This window comes from Pelodiscus sinensis, chromosome 4 (genome assembly GCF_049634645.1).
Source record: "Pelodiscus sinensis isolate JC-2024 chromosome 4, ASM4963464v1, whole genome shotgun sequence".
Taxonomy (NCBI): domain Eukaryota; kingdom Metazoa; phylum Chordata; order Testudines; family Trionychidae; genus Pelodiscus; species Pelodiscus sinensis.
The window spans coordinates 127,092,044-127,105,135 of NC_134714.1; the positions used below are offsets into that span (position 1 = coordinate 127,092,044).

The 13,092-nt window shown below is 44.8% G+C and overlaps 1 protein-coding gene across 2 annotated transcripts in view; it reads left to right on the top strand.

Moving 5' to 3' along the window:
* The first annotated feature begins 5,910 nt into the window (after positions 1-5,910).
* CLCF1 (cardiotrophin like cytokine factor 1) overlaps positions 5,911-13,092 on the top strand; it is a 41,161-nt gene continuing 33,979 nt past the window's right edge. Inside the window, exon 1 of one of the 2 annotated variants that reach the window (XM_014581506.3) lies at positions 5,911-6,095. In XM_014581506.3, the coding sequence (XP_014436992.1) occupies positions 6,080-6,095 (16 nt within the window). In that variant the 5' untranslated portion in view covers positions 5,911-6,079. Of the gene's footprint in view, positions 6,096-6,642; positions 7,023-13,092 lie in introns of those variants that run through there. The other variant, XM_006112962.4, reaches the window with a different exon arrangement.

Sequence of the window (13,092 nt, forward strand, 5' to 3'; positions counted from 1 at the left end):
ATTCGGGCAAAAGGGCCAGTGTAGACAGCTCAGATTTGTTTTGCGCAAAAGCACATCTAGATTGGCATGGACGCTTTTCCGCAAAAAGTGCTTTTGCGGAAAAGCATCCATGCCAATCTAGACACTCTTTTCCGCAAATGCTTTTAACGGAAAACTTTTCTGTTAAAAGCATTTGCGGAAAATCATGCCAGTCTAGACGTAGCCTTAGAGTCACCCATTCACAGGGCTGGTCTGTAGCCATCAGTCAATGTCTGTCGCCACCTCTGGGCCAGCTGGATCAGGATGTTCTCTGGACATTGCTGGATCTCAGTGCCTTAGGGAGCCAACCTTATTATCATATGAACATCTTTTTCCCCTTTCCTAAACTCCCCATTCACTAGATGTGAGTTGCAGCATGGGCTGAGTACCTGATTGGAAAGAGGAGAGCAGCCATCAGGAAATAGCCTGTTATTGAAGAGACAGAACAGGGAAGCCTTCTGGCCTCTTTCACTGGCACCCCAAGAGGTGGGTCTGGAACAGTGGCTATGAACCCAGGCTAGTACCTCAATGGATGGGATGAAATAACAGTTCTGACCCTGGGCTGGTGCTCCAGTGACTGAGACTCAAATGGAAGCCATGACTAAGGGTTGGCATCCCAATGGGCAGGGCTGGAACAGCAGCCCTGCCTTATACTCCATGGGCTCTGTAATGGCCTCCAGGAGGGAAAGAATTTAAATGATTTAGTTGAAATGGAGAGTTCCTTTGTAATGCCTCCTGAGAGGGAATTGCAAGGAGCCCAGAAAACAATTGCCAACTTTCCTGACCAGTCACCATTTGGAGCAGTGGCATCTGGTCAGTCCTATCGGGGAAGTTTGCAACCTTGCTAGGGAAGCAGTAGCAAACCTACTACTGCACATATATGTGGGGAGTGCTGTCTGCCAGCTGGAAGGAAACAAACAATAGTGAATGAGTTTTACAGATTCTGAGAGAGCTGCCCAGCTCTACGGGCTCTCCGTGGAGGGAAGCACAGTGAGAAGTGACACCAAGGGTCTAAACCCAGCTTCCTGCCTCTGAGTTGGCAGAAAAGGAAGGAACAGCCTTGAAACTTACCACCAGCAGTGCTACCTAGTAGCATCTTCCAGACAGTCTGAGACATCCAGGGCTATGGGGCATCCAAGTATCACGCACATTGACCACATACCAGAGATGCTCTAACTTCTTCTTACATATTATCGGCCCAAGAGCCTTTTGGGATACACACATCCCAGAAAGTGGGAGGGGTTGTGGAGGGGTGATTCTCCTCTTGTCTGCAGGGCAGTTCCAGCTCCAAGGCTGCCAAGAGGCCTTGCATCACAGATGGGGCCAAGAGGCCCCCATCTCAAACCTCTTGCTCATCCCAGACCCTGCCAAGCAAAGCCTCAGTACCACTAGCTGTGTTAGTGTTCATGCTGTAACCCGTCCAGACTCAGCTTTCCTTGTTACCACCACCAAAATGGGAAGGATCCAGACAGCACCTGAGACTGTGAGAGGGGGCTTTCCTTCCCCCTCTTCTCTAATAGCCCCACCACTGCCCCAGGCAGTCCCACCCACAAGAGTCAGGATGGTACCTGATTGCGTTTAGGGAACATGGTCCACCCCATGACTGCATCATCAGAAACCACTTCCCTCCCAGGCAAGGGGAGTCAGTTTATTGTGAACCCAGCTTCTTCATCCCAAAGCCCTTTTCCTGCAGAACAGAGCATGTGGTGCCCACGTGGGGAAGTGATCTCAGACCTTTTAATCTCATTTGGTGCCAGAGAAGGCTGGGGAAGATGTCTTTTATGGCACACTGTGAGTGGAGGGGTGTTTCCCAGCTTGGGTAGACAATCACACACTAGCTTTGCTTTGGCTCAGGTGTTTCAGATACCAGAGATTACAGTTGCACCATGTTGGCCTCTGGATTGAAGAGACCTAGACAGTAACTGTCTGGGGCTTCTCTACCAGCCTTTTGGAAGGGGAGGCCAAATACTCTGCAACATCACTAGGAAGGCTGGGCAGAAATACACTGTTGATGAGATTGGCCTTATATTGAAATGCGCATGGAACTACAGATTGGTTAGCATCCATGGTTCTTAAACAAGGGAAAGGGGAGCATCCAGAGGAGGTAGTCCCCAAGGTGGGGGAGAATATCTTGGGTTAGATGTGGTCCTTGCTGCAGTGGAGGTTGGGCTATAAAGGAAATAGCCTGGCAGGAGTGGTGGTCAAGAGAATTTCTCCTAGAGTGCTGGTCTTTTCCTAGAGCCTGGGGACTGAGTCTTTTCTGCACCCGATACAAACTGGGGCATCTTTATGAGCAAATTATACCAGCTAGAGCTAAGTGAGAGGGGCTGAAGGTGACCAAGCTTTAGTATTGGGATACCATATCTCCCAAGGAGGAACTTTTCCCTGTGTTGGGTGAAGGAGAGGCAGAGGTTCCAGGAAGGACAAAATAACTGTCAGTAGCTTTTCTGGGATGAGAATATAATTTATGACGCTAATCTAGTGTGACCCTCTTGCTCTGTCTCAGGGCAGCAATTGTAGAAAGGTCTGTTTGAGTAGAACTGGGAAGTTGCACCTTTTGGTAAATCAAAAAGACCCCAGTTCATTCAGTGTCTCCCTGAGGAAGGGGTTATTCCTAGCTTTCAAAATTTGTTCTTCAGCCCTTGCTCTGCAAATCTGTCTGGCCCTTCATAAGAATGACAGAAAACAAAGCAAAAGCTGCTAGCCGTAAATAGAGAAATAAAAGGATTCCCCCCCATCTCTCCCCCATTCACAGAGTTTGTCCTAGATTACTGGAGATTACCCCTCCCCCTGGATATTACAGGGGCATGGACATGAACTCAGTCCTGAAGAAAAGAGTAGAATTTGAGAACATTACAAAGAGGCACCTAGACTTTTCTTTTCTTTCCACTCCCCTCCCTCTGTCTCTTGTTACCTGTGGCTGGCAGGCATATATCCTGAAAGCTAGTGTTGTGCAGTGTCCCCCTGCAGAAGAGTAAACCTGTTTTCCAAAGTCAAGAAGAGTTTTCCCTGTCTCTAAGTGCTCAGCAATATCAGTGGGTCTCCAAAGCTTTCCTGGTGGCATATCACACTGCCCCATTCCTGCTTGCCAGCTCTGAGCAGTTTTTTAAAAAGGCATTCTGTTGGATTTAGAATGAAACACAGTTTGAGGCACACATTCTGGGCACACATTTTGCCTGTTAATATTACAAAGGAAAAAAAATCCCCATTTTTATCTAGCCTGTAACCTATGTTTCTGTACAGTCAGATATAATGTATCTAATAAAAACATGGGATAGAATAAGGATATCGAGGGTGTATGTGTACATATGTATATATTACACACTTATGTCTGTATTTTTAAATAAATGCAATGCTATCTGTACGTATGTTACTATTTGTATAGTAGATATTAGTGTCATTTGTATGTATTGCATTATGGACTTACTTAAATCTGTATTTGTTACATAAACTGATATATAGACACACATATAAATTATTTTAAATAAACAAGTTGTAAATGATAGCAGAATTGCTGTTTAAAAATGGCAGAAAACTTGAGTTATTCACAATCTTATGGTGAATATTACCAAAGAGAAAGAATAGTTGGAGAACTTTCAAACAAAAGTGTTGTGTTATTGGGAGGTGTATTTAAACCTTGATTATATTTTAAATGAATTTTGAGTTTTACCTTTTGGGAGCACCAGGCACTGATAAAAATCTAAGACAAGTTGTGTCTAAATGCTTTGTGTAAAACAAAGGCACTAAGAGAAAACTTGCAAAAATGAATGCATTCTCCAGCCCCACAACATAAAAGGATTGTAATAGTTTCCCCCTTTTCCACAAAGTATAAATGCTAGTAAAGTTTTAACAACAGCAGCAGCAAATATGCTTCACAAATGAAAATAATTTTGGATCCATTGATTGTATTTTGTTCTACAAAACAAAAAGAAAGACCCTCCATGCTTTTCTTGTTTGAAAAAATGTAAATATTTACTAATGTGAATATACAGGATTTGGGATTCTTTTATCTTTGTTTTTAATTTTTGATTTTTTTTTTTTTTTGCTTTTGCCATATCCCCAACATATGAAATTTAATAATATTTGATAGTTTGGAAATAAAGTTTGTTTAAAATAAAGTTCTCATCTAGTTCAGAGAAACACCAAGAGCAAAATTTGTCTCTTTAAATGATGCTAATTAGGCTAATTAAAAACAAACTTTTTTTTAGCTGTTGCACTATGCAAAAATAAATATTCTTGTTTGCAGACCTTTTAAGAAAAACGTCACCCATCTATTTTAAACCAGACTGCTAAAACCAAACAAACTGAGTTTTTACATAGATCTTGAACCATTTTACAAGTCATTCACAAGAGCAGTTTTTTCAGAGACGGAGAACTCATTGAACTCCGACATCAGTGCTGTGCAATACTGCAATGAGTTTTGTATGTATTTTGCAAATCAATGAATGGGAATTTTGCCAGAGTAAGGACTGCAGGATTGGGCCCATATCATTATGAGTTCTTGGGCACACACAAATGTATGTGTAGATGCAAAACAAGGGAGAAACAGAATGATGACTATATAAATTTCTGCTCAACCTATTAGACTTTTAATGTATTTAAATTTACATTGTATCTATAGATGGGTATATAATATGTATGTTTGTGTTATATAAATATTTATTGTAAATATTCCTGGAGAAAGGGATGACAACTTTTTTGAATTGGTCACCTGTTTTAGGGAGGAAATATTTATTCTGTTGCATTTAGAAATAGTAAAATATTTTAATTATTAAATATTTAAATTTTGAATGCAGAGACAGTATTTTTCAAAATAACTAACTTTTTACAAAGTTAGATGTAGAAATAGCTTTTCCATCTGGGGCTAGATAGATGCGGAGGAAGCTTTCCCAACAACGTAAAAAGTTGGAGCCCAGTGCTGAGTCACAATACGCAGTTGAAAGGTCTTGTGTGGAAATGGCACTGTGATGCCTTTTGCTGATTAATGAATCACAAATCTAACACCCCACACACACAAAAGGAGAAAGAATGAATGAAAAATAATAAAACGTGTGAACTTTAATGGAAGGGGGAAGGGTGGGAACTCAGAATTCAACCCTCCAGAAAGCCCACAGCTCTTCTTTCATCAAAATATTTGCACTCACCCCCATCTATCCCTTTCTGGTGTCCGACGCTTAGTGAAATGCTTAGCAGGGTTAGTCACCTGTTGATGACTAAATGCCTGCATGTGGCTTTCTTTCTCTCTCATTTAGAGACAACAATTAAAAAAAAAACAATACCCCAACAATTGTACTTTGTTTCCCATGAAAGGTCAGCAGAAAAGGGAGAAAAATGAATAAACCAGTATCATATTTCCAAGTCCAGCGTCTGGCATTTGGGCTGGGGCAAGGACAGAGGTCTGCCTTTAGAGTAGGGATTTTCCTTATGGGAAAAACTAAAAAAAAAAAAAAAATCTGGAATGGAAGAAAGAGAGGAACAGAATATTAGAGAGAGGAAAGACAGACAGCTCCTGTCCAATATTTATCTATCTAATCCTTTTCTTTCCCTTTTCCCCATTTTTCTGCTGTCTATTTATAATTTTCCATCTCTTTTCTTATTTCTATATGCATCATTATCCCCATCTTTCTCTGACTGTACCCTTTTCTCTCAGTGACCCCCCTCAACACTCCGACATTTCTAACACAGGGTGGCACCGCACGCTTACCTCACCCCCTCCTACTAAAACTTTCTTTTGTAGAAAAGAGAATAACCAATCTGCCTCTACCTCTCCTCCTCTCCCCCCTTTATACCCCCCCCTCAGGGACTGGTGTTTCAGCTTGTGGTTAAAGCTTTACACGTCAAGAAAAAAAAAAGAGGGCTAAAGAATATCCTCACAAAAAAGAAAACCACACACCAACCCAAACCAAACCCTAAATGAGTGGGATTGGCAAATGGGATTATTAATCCTGGCCAAAAATAAAGGACTGCAGACTTTGTGCAGCCCCCTTGGAGAAAGGAAGCACTAAATCACAAACCTACCTTGAAGGGCTGCAAGTCCTGAATGTAGCTTTGGCTTTACCAAATGGATTTCAGAGCAGGTAGGAGACCTCTGCACCTTTCCCAACCTCCCCTTCTCCAAAGGCAAGCCAGCCCTTCCCCTCCTCTTTGCCTGCTGTGTCCCATCTCCCCTCCCCACCCAGCGCGCCCTCCACCCACAACTCTTTGGGAAACACTCTTTAATTTTCTGCAATCTCTTTCCAAAATGCCACTAACAAAAGCTTCGCAACATTCATAGATCTGGAGTATATGTGGAAGGGATGGCATTCTCTCCCCCCCCCCCACGCGCACACACTCTCTTAAGATATATTTTTAAAATCTCTCTCTTTTTTTGTAGTTCTCTTGCTTTCAGAAAAGCACGTCACCCTTTAGTTCCATAGCTCCCTACCTTTGCCCAAAGCTGAAGAGCCAAGGGGGGAGGGGGGGAAAAGAGAAAAATGAATGGAGCCTGCTCTTGTGTACAATTGCATCAAATACATTCTTGAAAGCAACCTGGTTCTGCTTAACACTTGAATTTAAAAAAAAAAAAAAAGCAAGCAGCTTGGAGAGAGGGTGTATGCAATTTTTTTTATTCTTGCATTCCTGGACACCAATCAAAAGAGCAAATCAAGGGAGGTGGAAAGGGGGAGAGAGCGAGAGCGAGAGAGCATGTTTAAAACTTTGCACACACACACACATGCACACACACACACACACCAAAAAAAAAATATCCGAGACAGCTTTTCCACCTAACACCCAAGCAAACACAAACCAAAACAAATAGGGAAGAGGAAAAAAGAGAGAGCGAGAGACAGGGCAGAACAATCAGGGAGAAAGGGAGGCTTCGCCGTTCGCTTGGGGCTTTGGGTTTAGAGTAATAACTAACCAAAAAGTTTGTTTTCTGTTGAACAAATTCTGCAGCCTTCCTTCCCCCACCCCAACCCCACAATCTGAGTCTACTATGCTATATGTTGCTGGGGAGATTTCAGGTAAGACCTAAGCGTCTCTACTATTTTGGCAGGGGATGGGGGTATAGGGGCGGGGGTCTCGCTGTGCGTGTCGTGTTTTTCTTTTCCGAACTGCTGCTGATTCTAATTTGATTTGATTAAAACGTCTGTCTGGCTTTGTGATTGATTTAAGACTTTCCCCCCTTTTTTCTTAGCTTTCTCTCGTTCTTTCTTTTCCATGCATGTTTGTGATTACTGGGGGGGAAATGCCGCTTAGCACGGAGAATTAAAATCCAGAACTGAGAGAGAGAGAGAAGAGGAAAATGAAAGTCACCAGGATTTAGAGCAGAAAGATTTTTTTTCTTCCTATGTCTTGATTTAAGCACTTGCAAAAAAAAAAATAAAAAAAAATAAGAGAGAGAAAGTGTTTGGTTGCTAAAATAGACTGCATTTTTAAAGGACTTTGAAGCTAGGTTTCAGGGACACTGAGGAAATACCCCTCTTTGGAAGGCAGGCACTCCCCCTTCAAAATACTAAAATACTCCAGAGTTTTTCTTGGTTGGTAAGAACATTTTTTTTTTTGTAATCTTCTGAGTTTTAACATTTGAAACCTAGTTAGAAAAGTGCCTCATGTGTTACGTTACTTTGTGGGGGAGCGAAAAATGTTTTCAGGGAAAGGAACAGCCCCAGAGCATGGAGGGTGTAATTTGTATAAGCAGTAGGGGTTTTGTGTTTTGCAGACTACACTGCAGGCTTTCTGGGAATGAGGTTGCCATTAAAATAAAATACAATTGTAAAAACAACCCTTAAAAGGTCAAAATCTTGACTTTCCTGGACATGCTCTTTTGACAATTGTGCTGTTAAGTTTGGTGCACGGGATGAGACAAGATTCTCTTTGGATGGAGTCAGTTACTTGAAAAACAAAAAAATGTGTGTTCATTTTTGTTCCAGACTCTGTAGGTGCTGGAGTGAGTCAGGAAGGGCATAGAGGGGAAAGTGGGGGAGAAGGGCCAGAAAATTTGAGGATAGATCCATTAAATCTTTCTACACAAAATGAAACCTCAGGGCAGGATTTTTTCTATCAGATCTCTGAGGACTAGAAACTCAAATTCTCCATGCACGGTCCCCAGAGAAACATGCTGTCTGTCTGTCTGGCTTGTAGCTGGCAAGGGCTGTGTCTTGGCCAAGAGAGCGGAAGAAGGAAAATCTCTGGGCAGATTAAGGAGGGAAAGACAAGCTGAGAACTGGAAGGAGAGCAATGTACAAAGGAAGGGGATATGGAGAAGGGAAAGTGTCCCACAAAATCCCACCTTGTCCCCATCCCATTCTGTCTCCCCAGGTAGATGGTGCTGGGGGAAGCTGAAATTTCTCTGTGGTTGGGGAGAAGGGAAGGGAATGAGTCCTGGAATGAGCTGTGAAGCTCGGAGCTTCAAAGCCCCCCGGCTTTGTCACTCATCAGAAACACTTGGATCCTGACAGGAACCGATGTACCCAGCTCCTATTTGGCAGGCGCTGCAAGGGCACAGCCCCTGTGCACATCTGGGCTGCATTAGGCACAAACCAAAAAAAACCTCCAAAGGGAAATGCAGAGGGCTCTCCTTACGGGATTGGCTTTGGGGAGGATTTATTCCCTGCTAAGTGGCACATTTTTCCATAAATTAAAACCCTTCCCCACAGTACCTGCACCTATATACACAAAGCAGTTTTTCTCTCATACTCACATATACGCAAACACAGAGGTACAGACACACACTGGCACACTCGTGCATACACCGGTACACACACAGAGGCAAACTCTCTTACACAGCATCCCCTATATAAACACAGAGGAAAAGTCTTTCACATACACTCACACACAGAGGTGCACACATTCACACAGGCAAACTGTCTCACACATGCACCTATGCCAACATAAACGCAGGCAAACAGATAGAAACCCACCAATTCCAATCTGCATGCAAGGAGGGACCTGCGGCAACACTGACAGAAAATACAGGCTACATCTGCAGTTATTCAGTATCCAAGCAAGTGCTAGTTAGGCAGCGCACTAACATTGTAGCATCATGTCACCAAGGTCTGTGCCCTACTCAGGGTTTGGCTTCAGAACACTGATCTGGAGAAGCTGGAGCCCAAACCATGTTATTGTTTGCTCCCTTCCTATCCCCAGGGCAGCTACATCGAAGATGAGAAGCAGACACTAAGGCTATGTCTAGACTGCAAAGAAAAGTAATTTGCAGTTTGCAATTTGCGTATCTTTTTCTGCTTTTTTTCCGGAAGAGGCTTTTCTGAAATTTGGCCCGTCTCCACAGGGCCAAATTTCAGAAAAACCTCCTCTTTCGGAACATCCCTTCTTTCTCATACAATGAGGATTACAGGGATGGTGAAAACGCGTCTGCTTTTTTGGAAATTGTTCTAAAAAAGTGGACCCGTTCCATGGACATGGCATAGCTTTTCCAGGATATCTCCAGTATCCTGGAAAAGCTCTGCAGTGTAGATATAACCTAAGATTGCTCAAGGGGGAACATACCCATCTCAACCCTTACCTGACACCCCCTCCCCCGAAATCAACAGCAAGACTGGTCTGGAAACTGGCCATGGGTGAGTGAGTAGGGGCATGTGGCAGATACCATGTCAGTTCTCTCTGGAACAGGGCCAGTCTCATGAACCATCAGAGAGAGAAGGGACATTCTTGTGGAGGGTCTGACTAGGGGACATACTTGAGACATGGCTTAGACAGTGCAGATCCTGACCACTGTTAGAGTCTGGATTCCAGCCACACATGCAGGCACATTGTATATGTCTGCACAACATGCTTGCCTGAGCACACACATGCTGACATGCTCTCACTCACATGCTCATGCATGTACACACACGCTTGCATGAGCATACACACTGACATGCTGTCACTTACAAGCTCAGACCTGCATGCGCACACTCATAAGCACACATGCTGACATATTAATGTCCACATATACATGCTTGCATGAGCATACACATATGGTCCTACTCACATGCTCATGCATGTGCACATGCGGTGGCATACTCACATTCACATGCACATGTTGACATGGTGCCACTTATATACTCATGCATGTGCATTAATGCATACATGCACATCTCTTGATAGTCTCCCACTTGCATTCTTATCCATGCTCTCCCGCTGACAGGCTGCCACTCACGTTCCCATGAATACAGACTGATGTCTCCCACACATGCATGTGCACTCACTAGCATGAGTATGCACTTTGAATGCTCATGCATGTGCAGGTACTCACATGAGTGCAGAGGCTTGCATGCACACACACACCTGAATGCCTGGACACACTCCCTTGCTTATACTCATAAGTCTTCATGTGCATAGTTTCATGCACATATGACCGTGCAAACACTTATGTGCTCGTGCACACATTGCCTGTACTAGCTGAAACACTTGATTTACCTTTGCCTTTGGCAGCTTGGAAATTGAGGAATAGTAGGTACATATTTACACTGCAGAGCGTACTTGGGTTGGGGTTTGCCACGCTCTCTTACTTTTGTCCACACTGCAGAGCTGGATATGCCCAGTTCCCGAGTTACACAGGTTTGGTGTTATGCCCTGGAAATCCTATCAGAGGGTTCTTTATGCCTCGTTATTCTGAGCCACTTTAGAAACTAGTTTGCTATGTACTGTATTGTGAATTTCTCTTCACATATAGGATCCGTCTTCACTGCAGAGTTAACTTGAGTCCCATCCATACACAAAACTGCTTCACTGAGAGTGGTGGTGTTTTCAGCTCAAGTTGGTTTACCAGTCAGGGAATATAGGTTACACTTGAGTTACCCCAGCTTGTCAACTGCTAACATGACCACTCTGTGCATCTGGAATGTTATTTCGCAACATGGTTGCTCTCACTTGAGCTAGGCTAACTCAAGAGTTCATTCCAGAGTAGATAGCTATGGTTAATTCTGCAGTGATGACACAGCCAGGTTAAATTTACTGCTGGCAGAGGCAGGAAGGGGGACACAATGGTTTTTGTGGTTGGCTTGTTTGCCAAATTCCTCTGCCTGGTATTCTCCCCTGTTCTCTTATCGTCAGGCTGGCATGTGAGACTGGGAATGTGCCCTAATGTTGAAGTCAGGATGGCTGGGTTGTGTTCTATTCACTGAGACCTAGAGCAGGTCTCTTCCCCTTTCTGGGCCTCATTGCCCCCCTCCCCCATGAAGATGGTGTATCTGTTTCTTGGCACATGGCAGCCAGGGAGGTTCTGGCCACAGTGTGAGGCATTTGGAGCTCCTCAAGTGCTAGGTACAAGCAGAGGGCTGGTGAGAGTTAGCGGAGGAACTCTGGTAGTCTTTCTCAGGAGGATAACATAGGTTCATGGCATGGGGGCATGATGTGGTCTGGGCCTGGTTGTTCGGCTCACTTTCCCTTGGCATCCCCACTGTCTTGTCCCCTCTACTCTGACCATTGGGGCATCTGCTGCAGCACTGTCTGTGTACAGGGCTGGACCACATGTTTTAGGGCCATCAAGGGATACTGCAGCCATGGCCTGAGATAGCAATGGGTTCAAGGGGCAGGTTAAACATGAGCCAGATTGGGCATGGGCCATGCTGAGGAAGGGAATGAGAGCAAAGTTATTGAGTTTTGGGGCTCAGGCTACTGCAGAAGAGAAATGTTGCCAGCAATGGATTATTGTCCTAGTGTAGGCAAGGAGCATGGTAGGGATGTTAGGGTAGGTCTACACTACCCTCTTGTTCGAACTAGGAGGGTAATGTAGGCATACCGCACTTGCAAATGAAGCCCGGGATTTGAATTTCCCGGGCTTCATTTGCATAAGCGGGGCTCCGCCATTTTTAAAACCCCGCTGGTTCGAACCCCGTGCAGCGCGGCTACACGGGGCACGAACTAAGTAGTTCGAACTAGGCTTCCTAGTTCGAACTACCGTTACTCCTCATTTCACGAGGAGTAACGGTAGTTCGAACTAGGAAGCCTAGTTCGAACTACCTAGTTCGTGCCCCGTGTAGCCGCGCTGCACGGGGTTCGAACCAGCGGGGTTTTAAAAATGGCGGAGCCCCGCTTATGCAAATGAAGCCCGGGAAATTCAAATCCCGGGCTTCATTTGCAAGTGCGGTATGCCTACATTACCCCGCTAGTTCGAACTAGCGGGGTAGTGTAGACATACCCTTAGTTTGTAATCATTTACACAATTAACTGATAAGCCCAGGCTTGTCCCAGTGGGGGGGCAGGTGGAAGCCAGTGCTGAAAGCCGGCTCCCCATGAGTGCAGGCTCCCATGGAGCAGCCTGCCCCCCCTCAGTTTCTGATTGAGGGGCAGCAGTGCAGGGGACTGGGGGGCAGGTGGGAACCAGTACACATACAAGAAACCAGCTTTCAAGCCAGCTCCCTGCACATACCAGCAATCGCAGAGCTGCCTGTCCCCTGCACTGCTACCTCTCTATCAGAGGTTGGGGGGGAGAGGTGGGAGCCAGTGCTTTTGTGGAGCCGACTTAAAAGCTGGCTCCCCCGAGCACCCGCTCCTGCCTGCTCCCTGTGTATAAATATATAACAGCTAAAAATTTCAGCAGTTACATACTTACACAAATACACGATTATTAACATCCCTAGTGCATGAGCATGCCCATTTGTCTGTCTCTGCGGGTGTATGTCTCAGTGAGTTTTTGTGTGTCTACCACTTGTATGTGTCTCAGTCACAGTTTGTGTGTGTTTGTGTCTGTGCTCTCAATGTGTGTGTGGGGGGGGGGGAGGGAGAGAGAGAGGGCTCTAAGAAGTGCCTTTCCCCAGGCTCATGGGTCTGGATGGAATTAGGGGCCTGTGCACCCATCATGTTAAACAAGTTTGTTTCCATCATGCTCCTGGCTGGAGCCGGTGATGGGAAATCCAGGCCCAGCTAATTACAGGCCTCGCTAGAGTCTCCCGTGCTCTGATATATTTATAAACATATAGAGGAGACAGGATGTAAACAATCAGTGTGAGCGGGCTCCGAATGTATCGACAGACGTGTGTGCGAGACAAAGCGGGAGGGGGACATGAGGCTCAGGGGGGAAGAGGGAAAGGAGAGGCATGGAGTACTGTAACCTCACACTTGGACACTAATTCACACCCACACATTCAT